Here is a 19,186-nt window from a genome sequence, read left to right as displayed (position 1 = left end):
AACCTGACCAACTCCAATCTTCTGGTGAGTAATGAAAATGAGCCTAAGCCACCAACCTCAGTTCTCTGAATCAAATGCATTCCCACCTTCACTATCCCTTGTTATCACCTGGATAAAGTCCATGGATCAATGTGAAAAGGGCAGCAATTTCTACCTTCAGAAATATGTCTGGGGACCAGCAAGAAGTAAAAAGAAAGAAAACAACAGCTGGATCACTGGGAAATATGATTCACAGCAGTTTCCTGCAGCTGGAATGTTTTCTTGTCCACAAGACAGAGTTGGACTCTGGCTCCAGAAGGATGAAGGGTGGAGGAGACTTCTGAGTCACTGGACCTTCGCTCATGGCCACAGGTCCACCACACCCATTTCTAAGGTCATTTGCCTCTCCAAGCTCTTACTTGGCACGTTTTGCAATAAACAAGAAAAATATTTGTCTCCTTGCCTAGATTAGTACTAGACTGTACAAAGTTCACAATATTCAAATCTCAACAGAGATATAGCCCTTTGTAAAAAGGAAAAGGTTAAAGTATTACAGTAGGTGGACAAGGTTACAAATGACACTCTCGGAACAGGCAGCTGTTAGGATTATGTCTGGATAAGAGGGGCTACAGGTACAGGAGGTGCCTATCCCAAGGTACCAGTCTCTGCACATAGTTTTTTCCTTTTTTTGGGGCATATTGTACAATTGTGCACACAAGTTTATGTGTATGAAGAATCTGTAGGTGATGTGGGCACCAGGGGTATCATCTTCGACAACTGCTCTCTACCACTGCTTTTTCAGACAGGGTCTCTCACTGTACTTTGGGCTCACTGGTGCAGCTAGACTGGTTTGTTAGAAAGTCAGGGATTCTATTGTTTCTACCCCCCTGCCCAGTGATGGGACTACAAGTGTGCACTGCCCACTGTGGCCGTATTTTTTAATTTATTTACTTTTATGTGCATTGGTGTTTTGCCTGCATGCATGTGAGCTGTCATGTGGGTGTTGGGAATTGAACCCAGGTCCTCTTAACTGCTGAGCCATCTCTCCAGCCTATTGTGGCCATATTTTACATGAGTGTTAGAGATTCAATTCAGGTCACTGCTTTACTAATTGAGCCACCCCATTAGCTCAAAATACATTTTTTTTTCTTTAAAAAGAGTTAATTGTACAGAGTATATGGGGCGTGCAGGGGGGCACTGTTTTTATTTTGAGACTGGGTCTCACTCTGTATCCTAGGCTGGCTTTGAACTCATAGAGATCTGCCTGTCTGTCTCCCCAATGTTGGGATTAAAGGTATGCACCACCATGCCTAGCAAAAACATGGTTTCTAAAAACCTGTTTCTGGCTGGGCAGTGCTGGTGGGTTTAAGGTTATAACCCTTCTGTCAAAATGACTTGAAAAAGATTTCAAATGCAAATAATTTTACTACTATGGTTGAAATAAAATGAAGTCTGACTTCCCACGTTATTTATAGAAAACCAAAAGCACTTAGTCTTGTACTGGTACCAGTCAAAGAATAACCAACGACACGTGACAATAATCCAGTGGTATGGGTAGGGCAGGTTCAAAGGCCTACCTACTGCTGATAAATTTTTGATGAAGCCCAGCATTATCAAATATATTCTCTCGATTATTAAGATCAAATGCTAATTAAACTTATTGTTATCAATATGCGCTACAGGGAAGTGAGTGAAAGCCAACAGTAAGGACTTTATGTTTTCTGATCCAGTGAAAAGGCATATGCTCCAAGTGACCCAGTGTCCACCCAGTGACCTATGATCACCTACCCACAGGATGCACAAGTCAGACTGACTGCATGCTATCTATAACCCCCCCCAAACCTATGACTCTGTTCTTTCTCGCAGGCTCTGAGTCCTTCCAGAAAAAACCCTGGGAATGATTTCAAATGTGAACGTGTGACTACCTTGTGTGAACAGGTCTCAGGCTCAACGTGAAAGTAGCCAAAGTAAAGGCTAAGCACAAATGTTTAAAAAAAAATTCAAGAGGGTAATTCCAGCACCTGGGAAAAAGAGACAGGTGGATCTCTGTGAGTTCAAGGCAAGCTGATCTATATAGTGAGTTCCAGGATAGTCAAGGCTTTTACACAGAGAAACCCTGTCTTGAAAAACCAAAAAAGATTCATGAGGCTGGACTTCAGACACTTCTATCCACTCAGGCAATCCCTAGGCAGAGGTCTCTTTTCCAGCAAGATAGGACCACTGACCAGCACCAACCCATCTGTGAGACAGAAACAAAGCCTCAGGTACACTGTGATCCATACTTGCTGGTACTACAAACCCATTACAAGTCCATTACAGAGACCTGATAGGAGCATGCCTGGAGTCCCACTACTTTTGAGGATGGCAGCCTGTAAACAATAGTAACATATCTTTACCTAGTAAGGAAATACAATCACAAGAAACTAACAAAAACCTAAGGAGACCACTATCGGATATCAATAAAAACACCAAATGAATGCATGCTCCATTACAACAATTATGTTGTTTTTACAGTACAGTATAGGGGACAGAAGTTTCTAAACTTTTTGTATGGGTATGTGAATTAAATTGTGAGGGATACCCAAGACTAACAAAGAAAGCTCCCTTAGCTCTGACTTATGGAAGGTACTGTAAGGTGTGCTGCACTGAACTACAGGTGGCCACACTATCAGACCACAGTCAAACAGGATGGAGGCTAGCCTAGCCAGTCAGTCCTACATGGTCTTCCATTCCTACACATGCCCTGCCTCTCATCTCTCAGGGTAGAGTCTGTCTCTCTTCAATCCTTGCAGGCCGACATCAACCTGCTCTTACCAATATGCTCCAGTAGGAGACCTGAGCCTAGATCTCAGGAACTCTGCAGCCACTCCTTATCACTGGAACTTCCCTAAAACTAAGACTGCAGTGCCTGAGAAGCAGGCCAACAATGACTATCAGCTATGAATAAGGCCTTCATAGACCTGCTTAGAGTAGTCTTGGCTGCATGGGGTCACGATGAGAAACCAGGGGCTTTCAGCTGACTGAATGAAGAAAAACAGCATACTGTTACCACTTTAAGATGTAGTTTGGGAATGGTTTGTTATACCGATACTCTAGGGAAGCAAGCTTTTCCCATAGGAAAGTATTACAGCCAACATACCCCGTGACTCTTCTCTTAAGCAGACTCAGGAGATTCTGCAGCAAAGGAAAGCACTTACCTCTGCCCAGCTCTGCACATGACACAACTCATGAGAGACCAGTCAAAAAGTGGTTATCTAGGGTCACCTATGTTGATCTGGTTGGGGCCCACCTGGATAAGGACCAACCAATTTTGTCCTCCACAGTCGTGACTGGGCCTCCTGCGTAGGAGTCCTAAGCTTGCTGGGTAAAGCAGCTGCTCCAAGACTTCTTTTAGAATGCTGAGGCTTCAAGTCAGCACATCCTCACCTCACAAGATAAACACCGAATTAAGTAAGAGTCCCAAGGGCCTAAGACCTACAAGATAGTCTTGAATGGAGGGAAGGAGCCAGAGTGTAGGAGGCCCCAAGATTGTACAGGCTACCTCTATAATGTGATAACTTCTGTTTTCTAAACACTGGCATTGGTTCCTTAGAACACGTAGAGAAAACAAGCTATTTCTTACAAACAGCTCTTTGATTTTCTCACAAGGAAAGGAGGACATTCTGGCTGCTCATGGATAGACTGCCTTAACTCAATTCTTTTCCTCTTTGGTGCTTACATTTCCCTTAAGACTTATTTTGGTTTCTCCCTTGGATGCTGATTTTTTTGTTTTGCTTTAAAATATAGTACAGGAGGCAACCAACAAAAATGTTCCATGAAAGAGGCAGTGATCCTCAGGGTAGTTTCTCCCTCCCACTTGGCCTGAAGTAGCTCTCAAGGTCACTGCGGCCAGCCTCACTCTCCCACTGAAGAGGGTTCACACACTCATGGCACCTAACAAAATAACAAAATAAGCAAGCACCTTTTGACTTAACCTTGGAACTTTTTAGATTCCTTTAGAACCTAAACACTATCTTGACCTTTCTTTCCAAACCCTGTCACTTGCTGAGGTTATACATCCTTGCCAAGTCCCTTCACTTTGTACTCCCCCTCCAACCCTGCCCTTCTGTCTCTTACAGCTCAGAACCTGCACTTCCTTTCAGAAGTTCAAGGGTTCTCTCCCTAGTTAGCTGAGCCAGCTCATACCCATTGCCAGTGAACAGACCTATTCAGCACACAGTCCCCACACCAACAACATTGTCATGATCTGCACACTGGCACATGAGACAGGTGAAGAGACTGCTTTCTAGTTCCCGCTCCTTCAGGAGTTAATGCATGTCCCTAGCTGAACCACAAATGCAAACCCATTAGAAGTACAACACTGTGCTCAAGTTTGAGCTGGTATAGTTAGTTTAACACAAAAAGCTGCAATTGGTGAAATTACTCCTGATAGCTGGAGATCACTGAGGGCAACTTAAAAGTTTTGATTGTTGAAATCCTATTTAAGTTGACTATGTATTATTTTCATAAGCACTCAAAATCAACTACAAGTAGGATTAAAACAGGGCTGAGAAGACAGCTCAGTCAGTAAAGGGTAAGCACGAGGACCTGAATTTGATGACTATATCCCATATAAAAAAACAAGCCAGGCAGAGGTGGCTCACACCTTTAATGCCAGCACTTAGGAGGCAGAGGCAGGTGGATCTCTGTGAGTCTGAGGTCAACCTGGGCTATAGAACGAGTACCAGGACAGGCTCCAAAGCTGCACAGAAAAACCCTGTCTCGAAAAACCAAAAAACAAACAAACAAAAAGTCAGAAAGGCAGCAGTGTTGCACGCCTTTAATCCCAGCACTAGGGAGGCAGAGGCAAGCAGATCTCTGTCTGAATTCAATGCTAGTCTGGTCTATAAGAGTTAGCGTTGTTACAAAAACAAACAAACAAACAAAAAACCTGGTCTCAAAAAAACAAAAACAAAACAAAAAAAGCAGGTATAGTAGAACCTACTGCTGGAGAAGTCTTACAGCTAGTGGTGACCCGCCTACTGGAGCGTGGCCTCCTATACTATCTATGCTGATGCAAAGCCTGTGTGTGCTCTCTTTTCTGGTCTCTTTTCCAGTTGTGGATTTTGGTTTCTGATCTCCGTTCCAGCAGAGGATTCTGATTTGTGAGTTTACCCCTAAATAAATAACCAACTATTTCTCAATTCTGAGCTAGTGTGGGATTTCTTTTAAGCATCCTTCTTCAACCTACCAGCATTGGAGAGGTAGAGACAGAATACCTGGGCCTCAATGGTCATCTACACCAACCTACTTCATGAGCTCCAGGACAGTAAGAAACCCTATCTTAAAACACAAAGTAGATGGCTCCTCAGGACAACACCTGAGCTGACCTCTGACTTCCACATGTATACCCACATGTACATATGTACATATATAGATACACAAGAGTAACATAACTAAAAAATAAACTGGGACTGTGGGGCTAGGGCTAGACCTCAGTGGCACAGTGCTTGTCTAGATATATAAGGTACAAGGTTAAATCTTTAACACTGAAAAACAAAGGGGAAGAACATGTACCTCAGTGGTAGAGTGCATACTTAATCAATTCCCAGCACTTTGTAAATAAAAATAAATCATAAATAAAATAAAAAATCTTTAGGGGTTGGAGAGATGGCTTAGCAGGTAAAATGCTTGCCACGAACACATGAAGTTTTGAGTTCGGAACCCCAGAATTCATTTAAAAGCTGGGTGTAGTGGCATACTGTTTATAATCTCTGAGCTGGGAGGAGTGGCGCTGATGACAGGCAGACACCCAGAATTCACTAGCTAGCCAGTCTAGACAATCAGTAAGGTGTGAATTTAGTCTGAGACCATTTCAAAACATAAGGTGGGAAGACTTCAACATTGACCTCTGACCTACACATAAACATGTGCACATATGCACACAAAAAAACAAAACAAAACAAACAAACAAAAACCTTGGAAAATGCATTTCAAATGACATTAGCTAAACTTTTTCTGGCCAAGTAAGAGTGGTATGCACCTTTAATCCCAGCACTCAGAAGGCAGAAGCAAGCTGCTCTGTATGTGTTTGAGGCTAGTCTGCTCTATAAAGCCAGTTCCAGGACAACTAGGGCTACATAATAAAACCCTGTCTAAAAATATTAATTAATTCAAAGAAACTTTTCTGGATTTCTCCCAGAAATGATCTCCAAAACAGCACCAAAAGTAGTGTCTGGCAGACTGTTCAGCATAGCTGCTCTCCCTTTCAGAAGAGCACCACACACAACAGAGACTATAAAACTAACCCATAGGTCCGTGCCCTGAGAAGAACCCCAAGGCAGCACAGACATGGGCAAATAAACAGAAAGAGCTGGATTTTTTCTGAATGCAGTCAAAGCAGTTGTCACTCCCATGGAATGAAATCACGAATGTGACTTGTAATGTAGATTATGCATATGACTTGTATCTTTTCTCTTCTGACAGGTTCACTCGCAGAAAATAAGAAAATGTTGGTTTATGAGCATGGAAGAAAGCACAGGCCAGAAAGAGCAACAGTTAGGCAAATGAAAGTGATAGCCCTCCTAGTTTCTGAATGCAGAGTCCCTCACTCCTAAAGCAGCCACCTGGAACCATAGTTCCTACTGTACTTTAGGAATGGGCAAGCAAAAGACATAAGAAAAACACAAATAAAAACGGCTATCAAGATGGGTGGTGGTGGTTGCACACACCTTTAGTTCCAGCAGTGGTAGAGGGAGGCAGAGGCAGGGGGATATATGTGAGTTCAAGGCCAGCCTGGTCTACAAAGCAAGTTCCAGGACAGCTAGAACTGGTCCAGAGAAACCCTGTCTCAAAAAAAAGAAAGTAAAAAGAAAGAAAGAAGGAAGGAAGGAAGGAAGAAGGAAGGAAGGATCAATTAACAAATTCAGAAAGAAGGGAGGCTTTGGGAAGGTGGAGGTATCAATCAAGCCAGGAAAAGGGATAGAGTGCTGCAGCTGTGAGAGGCCCTAACCCTATGGCAGACAGGCAGAAAACAGAAGCAGGACCAATGAGCAGCACCTTCAAGATAAGTGCTGGAGCAACACAGGGAAGGGGTAAAAGGAGCTGGTCCTTCAGAACCAAACTAGATTTATCTCAGTCAGGCCAAAACCTGGAAGTTGCTTCAGGAAGAACTAGATGCCATATTATACCTGGAGCTCGGGTACTGTCTCTACTGAGTAAAACAAGACCACTTTCAAGATTGACAGGGGCTTAGCAGTTTTCAACTACCTGCTTCTTTTAAATATTAACAAAGGCTATTGAGATCACACACATGTGCCATCATGCTTGGCTAGTTTTGACTGTTTTTTTTTTTTTTTGTAATTGTACTTATTTATATTTTATATGTGAGTGCATACATACCTGCATGCCAGGAGAGGACATCAGGTCCTATTATAGATGGTTGTGGGCCACCATGTGGGTGCCGGGAATTGAACTTAGGACCTCCAAAAGAGTGGGCAATGCTCTTAACCACTGAGCCATCTCTCCAACCCTAGTTTTGACTGTTTTTAAAACAGAAAAGTGGCTGGGTGATGTACGTGAGTCTTCTTTCTATGTGTTGCTTTCATTGGTTAATTAATAGAGAGAACTGCTTGGCCTGATAGGTCAGAACATAGGTAGGTAGGGAAGACAGAACAGAATTGTGGGAGAAAGAAAGCAGAGGCAGGCAGACGCGATGAAGCTCTGACCCAAGATGAACGTAGGTTAGAATCTTCCTGGTAAGCCACCACCTCGTGGTGCTACACACATTAATAGAAATGGGTAAATCAAGATGTGAGAGTTAGCCAGTAAGAGGCTAGAGCTAATGGACCAGGCAGTGTTTAAATGAATACAATTTGTGTGTTGTTATTTTGGGTGTAAAGCTAGCCGTGCAGGAGCTGGGCGGGACGAAAAGCAGGCCTGCTTGCCTCCTCACTACAGCTGGGCAATAGCGGCCCATACCTTACTCCCAGCACTCAGGAGTTTGAGGACAGCCAGGGCTGTTGCACAAAGAAACCCTATCTTGAAAACAAAACAACCCCCCCCACAAAAGTAGATGTCACCATTCTATGTATCCCCAACATGTTATATCAAAAAGAAGATAACAGGCTACCATCAAAGATTCTTAAAAGCATTCAATAAGAAACACCTAGAACAGATAAAGTCTCAGAGAAGACCAAACTTATAACAAAAGGATAGTAGACTTGGTGCAGAGGCAGATCAAGAAAACAGAACACTGTAGCAGCACAGGAAGAAGGGACATAGGAGTTTATCCTGTGGTAATATTTTTGCCAGACAAAGAATTTTCACAATTATATATTCTTTTTTCTATGGAATACTGGGGATTGAACCAGGGGCCTCATATATGATGGGCAAATACAGTACTACTAAACTAAAACCTAGCCATCTTTTTAAAAAGTTGCTTTTGTGGTTATTATTTTCTTTTTCAAGATAGGGTTTCTTGGTGTAGCTCTAGCTTTTCATGGAACTTGTTTTGGATCAGACTGGCCTCAAAGTCACAGAGATCTGGCTGCCTTTGCCTCCCGAGTGCTGGAATTAAAGGCGTGTGCCATCATAGCTGTCTTGTTGTTTTAAATATTGTCATACATGATGGCTCATGTCTGTAATCCCAGTACTTGGGAGACTGAGATAACAGAATCGCCGTACCTTCCAAACTAGCCTGTGCTACACAATGAGTTCTACTCAGTCTGCACTACAATGTGAGACCAAGATTCAACCAAATAAATAACATCAGACAGAGACATATCTCAGTGCCCAAATCATTGCCTCATATGCACAAAGCCATGGGTTTAATCCCAAGCATCACAAAAAGGGGGAAGAGGGTGGTAGAAGCAAGGCATGGCAGCCCGCACCTACAGACCCTACTACTTGAGAGGCTACAGCAGGAGGACTGCTTGAGCACAGGGATCCAGGGACCAGGGCCAGGGTCTGAGCAACACAATACAACACAACACAACTCCTTAAAAAGCAAAAATTTAAAAAAAGCCCCCAGAAATACCCTGGTTGGATTCTTAGCACCATACAAGTAAAAATATGTTTATGTGTGTTTATGCATATGCATATTTAACTATAAAGCAAAACACAAAAGGCTGGAGAGATGGCTCAGAGGTTATGAGCACTTGATACTCTTCTAACAGATCACAATTCAGAGCTGGGGAGAGGTGGCACATGTCTTTAAACCTAGCACTTGGGAGCAGAGGCAAGCAGATCTCTGTGAGTTTGAGGCCAGCCTACAGAACTCTACATAGCGAGTTCCATGACAGTCAGGACTAAGTAGAGAAACTCTGTCTCGGAAAAAAAGAAAACAAACAAAAATATCCCAATTAAGTGCCCAAAATCTATGTCAGGCTGCTTATAGTTATCTGTAACTACAAGTTCAGGGGATCTGACGCCACTAATCCCCTCACATACATTGATTTACACACACACACACAGACACACACACACACACTTACTCATAATTTAGAAGGGCAATTTTATGATATTTGCAAAGATTTAAATAAAATCAAAGATGTAATTCTATTAGAGAATTACACTGTTAATTGTATTCAGTGTGGTCATGAAAACACCTCCTTATGTTGGGCGGTGGTGGCGCACACCTTTAATCCCAGCACTCAGGAGGCAGAGGCAGAAGCAGAGGCAGAGGCAGATGAATCTCTGTGAGTTCGAGGTCAGTCTGCTCTACAGAGTGAGTTTGAGGCCAGGTTCCAAAAAGCTAGAGAAACCCTGTCTCAAATCCCACCCCCCCAAAAAAAGAAAAAACACCTCCTTATGAGGCAGTGGATCATGAGTTGAAGGCCACCCTGGGCTATATGATTTCAAGACCAGCTTGGTTACATAGACTCTGCCTCAAAACTGATAGACAGACAGACAAATAAATTTAAGTTTGTTCTATTGAACATCTTTCACCAGCAGCCCCCATGACCTCTCTGAAAATAATTAAAGAAACTGACCTCAGACATTTCTAAAATAGAATTTACCAGTGTGGTTAAACTGGCTGACCAGGCAAGCCCCCAGGATCCTCTGATCCCACCCCCAGCACTTGGATTACAGGTGCACGCTGACACGTCTGGCTTTCATATGGTGCTGGGGGTGGGGGGTCTGAACTTAGGTCTTCATGCTTGTACATCAACCATATCATCCACTGGTCCATCTCCCAAGTCCCCAAAGCATTTTTAATAAAACTGAAGCATTTCCAAGGTTACAGATCCTAATATTCTGTGGATTACAGGTATCTTTAAAAATCTGATTTAAACTGGGTGGTGGTGGCACATGCCTTTAATCCCAGCACTTGGGAGGCAGAGGGAGGAAGATCTCTGTGAGTTCGAGGCCAGACTGGTCTACAAGAAATAGTTTCAGGGCAGTTGGGGGGGACTTAAATTAAGGATCATCTCCCTCAAAAAATGTGCATGTACTATGTGTGTGCATAATTCAATTTGAGGAGGACTATCCAGATGTAAACAAGACATCAAAGAGATCAAAGTGCTGTCAGACTACAACCAGAATTTCTAGAGGGCCCAGCCCTTCAATCAGCTGGTCCTCCCTCTACAGGTAGAAGGGGCAGAGCAATGTCTAACTCTGTAAAAGTAGCCCAGACTCGCTAGGCAGTGGTAGCGCACACGTTTAATTCCAGTATTTGGGAGGCAGAGCAGCATGATCTCTGTGAGTTTGAGGCCAGTTTGGTCTACAAAAGCCGAGTTCAGGCCAGCCAGGACTAATACATAGAGAAATCTAGTTTCATAAAAAGCAAGAAAATAGTTTTGTTTTTTCTTCTGCCAGTTCATACAGTAATGGAGCATCCTTGAATATGGTCCCAATTAGGTTTGCCACCAGAAAAGTGCCAGTATCTTCAACATCACTTTTCTCCTTAAAGAAGGTTATATTAGTATGCTGAAATGCCACATGTACATGAGTGTCATCTGCAAGGCATCCAAGAACACAGGTGGCCAGAATCAGAAGCAGCATGTTTGGGAAGGGCCCAGGTAAATGAGTCTGCTGATTAAGGCCCACCGGGGAACCACCACTATCAACATATGGAAAATGAAAGAGGAGTGAGGATGAGGTCTATAAGAGCAGGTATATGGGTGCCATGGGGTGGGGCTGTTTGTTCTCTGAATTGTTCATGACATTCATCCACGGTCTCAAAAAAAAAAAAAGTTAAAACAAATAAAAAACTTAGTCACAGGTCAATGGGTAATGGGGCATAGGATGCCTTCTATTGAAGTGACTCTGTGATTCAATAGGGCAAACAGGCCCAAATCACAGAAAAGGTAAACATCTTGGCTGAGCATGGCCTCCAAGAAGATGATTATCATCATGCCTCTGCCATTTCCTTTTTTTCTCTCCAAAAATTTACAGATGAGCTGTGGAATATAAACTCTTACATCACACCACACTGCAACCACTGCATGTTCCTTATCCAAAAGCTAAGAAATGACCATAGAACCCATAAACAAGCCAGGCAGTGGCAGCGCACACCTTGAATCCCAGCACTCAGGAGGCAGAGGCAGGTGGATCTCTGAGTTCAAGGTCAGCCTGGTCTACAAAGTGAGTTCAAGGACAGCTAAGGCTGTTACACAGAGAAACCTTGTTGCCAAAAACCAAAAAACCCTATAAGCAGTCATTGGCTACAAACAGACCAAACCAATTCTGACACTACTAAGATGCCTGGGCTAGCCCAGAGCAAGTGGATATATTGTGATAGTTTTGGGATTCATAACTCCACATCATCTGAACAAGTTGCCCTCAGAAAGGGTTCAGGCAAACAACACAGAAAAGAAAAGGATCTAAGAAGAAAGTGCCCATGTAGATGATACAGAAAAATCAAAAACAGGAGAAAAAGAGAAACAAGGATCTAAACCAGTTTATATAGAAATTACATGTACTGAATTTAAAATGTCACAAATACATGTGTTCTCTCAGAGTAGTAAGGACGGAAGAGCATCTCGAGGTCCCGTTCTTTCTCACAGACTCTCTTCAGAGGCTTCATCCTAAAGTAAGCTTTGGGGAAATCCTGGAGCGCCAGTCTTGTGCTTCCTCAATGTTCGCAGGACCACACTTGTATTTCCTCATATCCTTGAAGGGCTACACATGCTTCCTTGTGTGCTCAGAGTGTTGAGTTTATTGCTGGAAATCACTCAAGAAGGCTGTGTTCTTCAGTGAGGCCACACTGAGTCTGATGCAGCTGACGTGGTAGATGGTGCTGGGGTCCAGTTGCCTGCCTGCCCACCGACTCTCCTAGGTACGCTTACTTACCTGGCAGTCAGTGAGCACCTAACCAACATACACAGCACAGGAACTACTCTGTGAGCCTTACCTTATGTACACTTTTGGGATTCTCCAACCAGGCACAGTACATTTCCTCCACATAGTTCGAACTAGTCCCACTAAGAAATGGTTCAGCAGCTACAGGTGCAGAATAGCACCGAATCTGTTGAAACGTCCTAATTGCTGCTGGTTTGTTTTGTGACAATGTCTTAACAGTCTGGGAGGCCGTCAATGGCCTCAACTTAGTAGCACAAGTCCTTAAATGAAACATTTTGTCCTGAAGCCTTCCACAAGTGCCTGTTTAAAAAAAGAGAAAGAAGTTTTAGGAGAACATTAAGGAGATAAAACTTGCCCAACTGTTTAGGAAAAAGATTCTAGCTTGAAAGGTATTCATACCAGTCAATGACTTGTTCAATGCCTAGTCCACATGAGAGCAAAACAGAGCATGACTGTCGAACTGACACACTCACACCCTGCAATGCTTGGATTAGTCCCAGAGAAGTAGGCACAGAGTTGCAGACTGGATCCCATCTGACTTGAGAACTTTACATTTATCTATCTATCTATCTATCTATCTATCTATCTATCTATTTATTAAGAAAGTTCCCAATCAGCTGCCCTGGGAATCCCAGGCAACTAGCTGGAGGACTAAGATTCTTTAAAATTGAACTCAGGACCTCTGGAAGAGTAGTCAATGCTCTAAACCACTAAGTCATCTCTCCAGCCCCCCTCTTTACATTTATATACTGTCTAAAATGACTGCAAAGAAAAACAACAAGGATTGGTTAAGGATTGACAACAATTGCAAAATGGCATTTTCTACTGTATCCAGAAATCATTGAGTATTCTCTGTGCTCTTAGTATTCTGGGGAAGTAGAGGTGTTGCATAGGGGCTGGGGAGATAGCTCAGAAATTAAGAGCACTGACTTCCAGAGGGCCCAGGTTCAATTCTTAGAACCACAAGGCAGCTCACAACTTTCTGTAACTCCTGTCCCAGGGGATCTGACACCTTCACAACAGACATACAAACAGCAGGCAAAACACCAAAGTACATAAAACACAAATAATTTTTAAAAAAAGGTGTTGCATAATGACACACACTCTGAAAGCTAAGGCAAGAGCATCTAAATATTAAACACATATAGATATATGTATGATATATATACTTATATATTAGATGCAACATATTAATTAGAAATATTTGTACATATAAGGAGGCCCAAGGTCAATCTCTGGTGTCATTCCTCAAGTGTTGCCTTCCTTTGTGGAGACAAGGTAGCTCACTCGCCTAGAACTTATCACATAAACTAAGCTTGCTGGCCAGGGAGCCCCAGGGATCCACCCGCCTCTGCCTCTCAGCCCTAGGATTACAAGCATGTACTACTACCTACCATACCAGGTCCTTGTGCCTGTACCGTAAGAACTTTACTGATAGTGGCACAAGTATCAGTGACACCCACATGCTGTGTAAGCATTACATACTAGACCTGACCTGCTCAGTATCTTTGAACCAAACAGTAGAGAGAGTAATTACTCTTGTCTCTCTCATTTGTTTATAATTATAACACAAACATTAAAGCACTTTGTAAACTCTAAGTATTTCTATAACTAAAGAATTATAACTTACAAGTAGGCCAACTTACAATTATAACTTATAAGAAGCCAACCGAGATGTTTGAGAAATTCAAGTCCCCAAGATAAGTAAACATCAGCCACCTTGGTATGTCAATTACTCTAACTCGTGAAACATTATCGAGTACACGGCCTATTTAGCCCATCTAACTGCATGCAGGCTTTCATCCAGGAGTACTTCCAACGTCAGACCACTGAAGGAGCAAGTCTCTATACCTGTGTCTGAAGACGGCTGTGTTCTTTCCCTAGCTATGGCTCTGCAGCAGAGGTGCCCAGGCCTTCAGGGGTCGAAAGCAGGCAGACTAGGGAAGGCAGAAAGGAAGAGGCACTTTAAGAGAGGTTGCAGTATGACACACACCTGTAATCCCAGCACTCTGGAGGCTGAGGGAGGCCCCTAGAGGCAACTAGATTTCTGACCAGAGTTATTTATTTAGATAAACCCTATCTCAAAGAGAATTTTAAATTTATTTATTTGATGTGTATTGGTGCTTTGGCTTGTTTGTATGCATGAGGGTGTCGGATCTTGGATTTACAGACAGTTCTGAGCTGCCATGTGGGTGCTGGGAATTGAATCCAGGTCCTCTGGAAGAGCAGTCAGAGTACTCTTAACCACTGAGCCACCTCTCCAGCCCCTTGTTCTTTGTTTTTTGAGACTGGGTTTCTCTTTGTTACAGTCCTGGCTGTCCTAGAACTCACTTTGTAGACCAGGCTGGCCTGGAACTAACTCATAAAGATTTGCCAGTCTCTGTCTCCCAAGTGCTGGGATTAAAGGCAAACGATATGTTCTAAAAGAGTGAAAATTCTGAAGTCTTTATAGAAAGTATGATAATCTGCCAACATTTTATTAAAGTACATACAGAATTTCTGTTTCTTGCTAAACTCAGCCCCAAACATAAATATTAAATTTAAAACAAAAGTCTCCAAAAGGTGGAGAAAGAAAGCAAACTGACTTGAACTTTGAATCTTGGATAGAGCACTGACAGAGCACCGTCCTTGCGCCGCATGTTCCAGATTAATGAATAGAGAAACTCTAAGAAACGCTAACAGCAGCCGGACGGTGGTGTGAAGCGCCCTTAATCCCAGCACTTGGGAGACAGAAGCAGGCAAATGTCTGTGAGTTTGAGGCCAGCCTGGTCTACAGACTTAGATCCAGGACAGCCAGAGCTACACAAAGAAACCATGTGTCAAAAAACCAAAAAGAAAAAAAGAATGCTAACAGTCGTAGACAAGAGAAGGCACAAAGCCTACGCTCTTAAGTCAAAGCATAGTGACAGGTGCAGCAAAATGAGACATTAAACAATTTTCCGAAGGTACCATAGCTCCATCTTCAGTGATGTCAAAACACAAATGAGGGACTTTATCTCCACCTTTACTCCAGCGACAATCAGCTGGGGCCTGATTCCAGCAGTAATGAGGGCACATTCCTCATACTGGGTGGGGACTCACAACAACAGCAGTAACAAAGTTCTTCTTAGACTTGAGGCAGCATTCTCTGCTATTTAGCAGTCAGAAAATGCCTGCTATACTTTGCTTAGAAATTTAAGAGCCAGACATGGTGGTGCATGCCTTTTATCCTAGCACTGGGAGGCAGAGACAAGATCTCGCTATGAGTTCCTGCCTCAAAAATGAATGAATGAATGAATGAATGAATGAGCGAGATCTGGGCCAGCCAGAGATACACAGTGAGACCCTGACTCAAAAATAAGTAAACAGATGAGATCAATTTTCATAACTTCTCAACTTACACTAATACCAATATATCATAGCTGTTAAGACTACCATATCTGGTTAGGGCCAGGTGCAATAACATGCACCTTTAAACCCAGCACTCGGGAGGCAGAGGCAGGCGGATCTCTGTGAGTTCGAGGCCAGCCTGGTCTACAGAGCAAGTTGCAGGACAGGCTCTAAAGCTACACAGAGAAGCCCTGTCTCAAAAAAAAAAAAAAAAAAAAAAAAGTCAAAAACAACAACAACAAAATTTCCTGATTTGGTAAAAGGCTTAACTATACATATTCAAGAAAATAAACAGACCCTAAATAACTTTAACAACACTACGGACATATCATAAACTTGTGAAAACCTTGTGAAAAACTACAATAATGAATTAAGAAAAGGTCTGGGGAGACTGCTTAAGTGGGTGAGAGTGTTATATAAGCATGAAGATTAGAGTTCAAATCCCTAGAAGCTACTTGCAAAGACAGGCGTAGTCACTCATGTTCATCTGTAAGTCCAGTGCTGGGAGCGGAGGACTGCTGGGGCTTGCTAACTGGCAGTCTAGCTCCAGGGAAGATCTTGTCTCAAGGAATAGAAAAACTTAAAAACTGACAGTTTTCAAATACTAAAGGAACAGAACTGTCAACCTGAAATCATCCAACAAGAGCTGCCAAGAAAGCTCATCACTTTGGTTGAGGCACTTGCTGCCAAGTATGACAACCCAAATTGGATCCCCAGGATCCATACAGTGGGAAAAGTGACTCTCTGAAGTTGTCCTCTGACCTACACACGCACATGCACACACAGTGCCAGGAATGGTGCGGCATGCCTGCAAGCCCCAGCATGCAGAGGCTGAAGCAAGAGGATAACCTTGAGACCAAGGCAAGCCTTGGCTGTATGTACTAAAGTAAGCCAAAGGAAGTCAGTGCAAAGAAAGAGAAATGAAACTAGAATAAGCAAAATGGAAGACTTAAAATTTAACATACCACTATAAATCCTGACATCAGAAAAAGCCCAATAGGCAGGAGGATAAAAATAAGAGTATATTTTTGTCGACAAGATAGTAATAATGAACGTAAGATCGAAAACATTATTTCATAACAAGTGGTGGTGGCACACACCTTTAATCACAGCACTTGAGAGACAGAGGCAGGCGGATCTCTGTGAGTCTGAGGACAGCCTAGGCTACAAATCGAGTTCCAGGACAGCCAGGGCTACAGAGAAATCGTATTTTGAAAAAGCAAATATTTCCAAGAATGGCCCTATTATCTAATAAAGCAGAGAGCCATGAAAAGGCAATTACCAGAGACTGAAAGGAACGTAAATAATGCAAAGGTCAATCTACCAGAAAGATAAGCAAACCTAAATGTGCACATACCAGGGAAAAAAAGGTCTGAAGGTAGATCAGTGTCACCAAACCTGACCACCTAAGTTCAATCCCCAGGATCCACACGGTGAGGAGAAACCCAACTCACACAAGTTGTCCTATGACACCTACACAAGCGCTGTCACATGTACATGTTCCCCTACACACAAATAATGTAACTCTTTAAACAGAAAGAAAGAAAACTGCCCAATATGTGATGCAATGGGATAAGAATAGAAAAAGACAATTACGGTGTCACTCATCCTAACGTCAGCTACTAAGTAATCTATCCGGAGCCACGTCAAGGGCAGGACTGGCCAAACTAGGAAACTCCAACAGTGTCCTCTGCTCAATGTCAAAGCACGGGATACAGAGGCTCAAGTCGGGCCCATAAGGGTAATGAAATCCACAGGGAAAAAAACATTTGTTTTTAGTTACTTGCTTCTACTTAGAGGTCAAGAAGCTGAGTTGCACATTTGAATTAGCGTCACTATTTACAGATAACACCTCTGACTGACGATCATCGTATCTAAAGTGTTTACACGTCCTTCGAGGCCTCAATCGAAAACTGGCTGACACCACTGACCCCACTTGGGCCTGTAGAGGTGTTCCTTGAGTGACCTTTTGACGTCAAGGGTCTAAAACTCCACCCTCCAATGGTAACGCCGCCATTTTCTGATCCCGCAGAGCAAGCCAGGAAGTGGGGCTACGCATGCGCACAACACCTAGCGCTGCGCTTCTTTCCTTTAATTCCCTTTCTCCAGCCTCACCCTGCAGCTACCCCTATGCGCTACCCTCGGACCTCCGGTCTGAAACACTCGTGTCCGCCACGTGACTGCTCTTCCCGAGCTTGTCATCTCGGCTACTGGCGCACTGCGCGTGGGTAAAAGGCACACGATCTGGTAACTCCTGCGAGGGCACGGTTTCAGGCGTCCCAGTCACTCTGCGGAATAACTCGCGTCTGTCAGGCACACTCTCGCGAGGAAAGCGGTGCGTGGACGGGGTTTCTAGGGAAACGAGTGTCACCTTGGCCCGCTGCCGGTTTCACCTCATACCGGCAGGTGGGGCTGCCGCAGGCACCAAGGTCAGCGCCGTGACCGGGCGCGGCGAACACAAGGACGGCGGCCTGCTGGGGCCAGGGCACGCAGGACAAAAGAACGCGCGCGGGCCGGAGGAAGCGACCGGGCCACGTGACGCGCCGCGACCTTGGGGTTCTCCCGGGCCGCCGAGCCACCGACACCCTAGCCCGCCGCCTCCGAGGCTCCGCCGCCAGAGCCAATCGCGCTCGGCCCGGCGACCCCCGGCGCGCGTCCGCGTCCGCCAATCTCCGCCCGCCAGGCGGACCCTGCCATTCCATTGGCTCCAACACCTGTCCGTCAGGCTCGTCCCCCGCCCACCATCGCCGCCCTCCGTCAGCCCGGCTCGGTCCGGCTTCACGCCCGTCACTCGGGTGGCCCGGCTGCAAGGGCGTGTAGGCCTCCCCCTCGGCCGCCCGCTCCGGCTGTCAAGCGCCGAGCCGCCCAGCCCTGGACCGAGCCCGTCCGTCGTGCAAGGTTACCTGTCTGCCGTCCTGCTCCACCCGAGTGAGGCGCCGACACCCCACTCCGGGCTCCAAACTCTCAGCCCCGCCCCGGCGTGTGGCGTCAGCGCGTAGTCCGGCCCCGGAGGAGCGGCCTGCGCGACGAGCTGGGGGCGTGTCGTGATGTCACAGAGTTGCCTTTCCGTCCCTTTCGGGCTTCGCGCCAATGCGGAGCTTGCTGCTGGCCAAAGTCAGCCTGTTGCTCAGCGCGCTCCCACTGTCATTAGTTAGAGGTGAGAAGCTTCCAGAGCCTGGTTAAGACTCTTGTAAACTCAAGGCGTGTGGGCACTCTGGTCGTTACAGCGTTTGACAAGCCCGAGGCGAAGCGTCGCGACTTTGAGGCCCACCGGCTTTGTAGCCAAAACAAGCACTAAATAATAGTTGAGTTAGTGAAATTTATTACTGCACAAAATAATGTGAATAACAAGATCTACTTTTTTTTTTTTTTTTTTTTTTGGTTTTTCTTGACAGGGTTTCTCTGAAGCTTTAGAGCCTATCCTGGAACTAGCTCTTGTAGACCAGGCTCGCCTCGAACTCACAGAGATCCGCCTGCTACTGCCATTGCCTCTGCCTCTGCCTCTCTGCCTCTGCCTCTCTGCCTCTGCCTCTCGAGAGCTGGGATTAAAGGCGTG

The 19,186-nt window shown here is 44.5% G+C and overlaps 1 protein-coding gene across 5 annotated transcripts in view; it reads right to left on the bottom strand.

The window, feature by feature from the left end:
* Positions 1-18,636, bottom strand: part of Ogdh (oxoglutarate dehydrogenase) — a 67,581-nt gene extending 48,945 nt beyond the window's left edge. For 3 of the 5 annotated variants that reach the window (XM_048450073.2, XM_085692183.1, XM_048450074.2), the window contains exon 1: positions 12,314-12,561. In XM_048450073.2, coding sequence (XP_048306030.1) covers positions 12,314-12,535 — 222 coding nt within the window. In that variant the 5' untranslated portion in view covers positions 12,536-12,561. Of the gene's footprint in view, positions 1-12,313; positions 12,562-14,112; positions 14,199-18,533 lie in introns of those variants that run through there. The other 2 variants (XM_085692182.1, XM_085692181.1) reach the window with 2 other exon arrangements.
* Positions 18,637-19,186: the final 550 nt, after the last annotated feature.

Source organism: Myodes glareolus, chromosome 8, assembly GCF_982192425.1.
Source record: "Myodes glareolus chromosome 8, mMyoGla1.1, whole genome shotgun sequence".
Taxonomy (NCBI): Eukaryota; Metazoa; Chordata; class Mammalia; order Rodentia; family Cricetidae; genus Myodes; species Myodes glareolus.
Note: the sequence above shows the minus strand (reverse complement) of the source record. Positions and strands in the feature narration are given on the sequence as shown.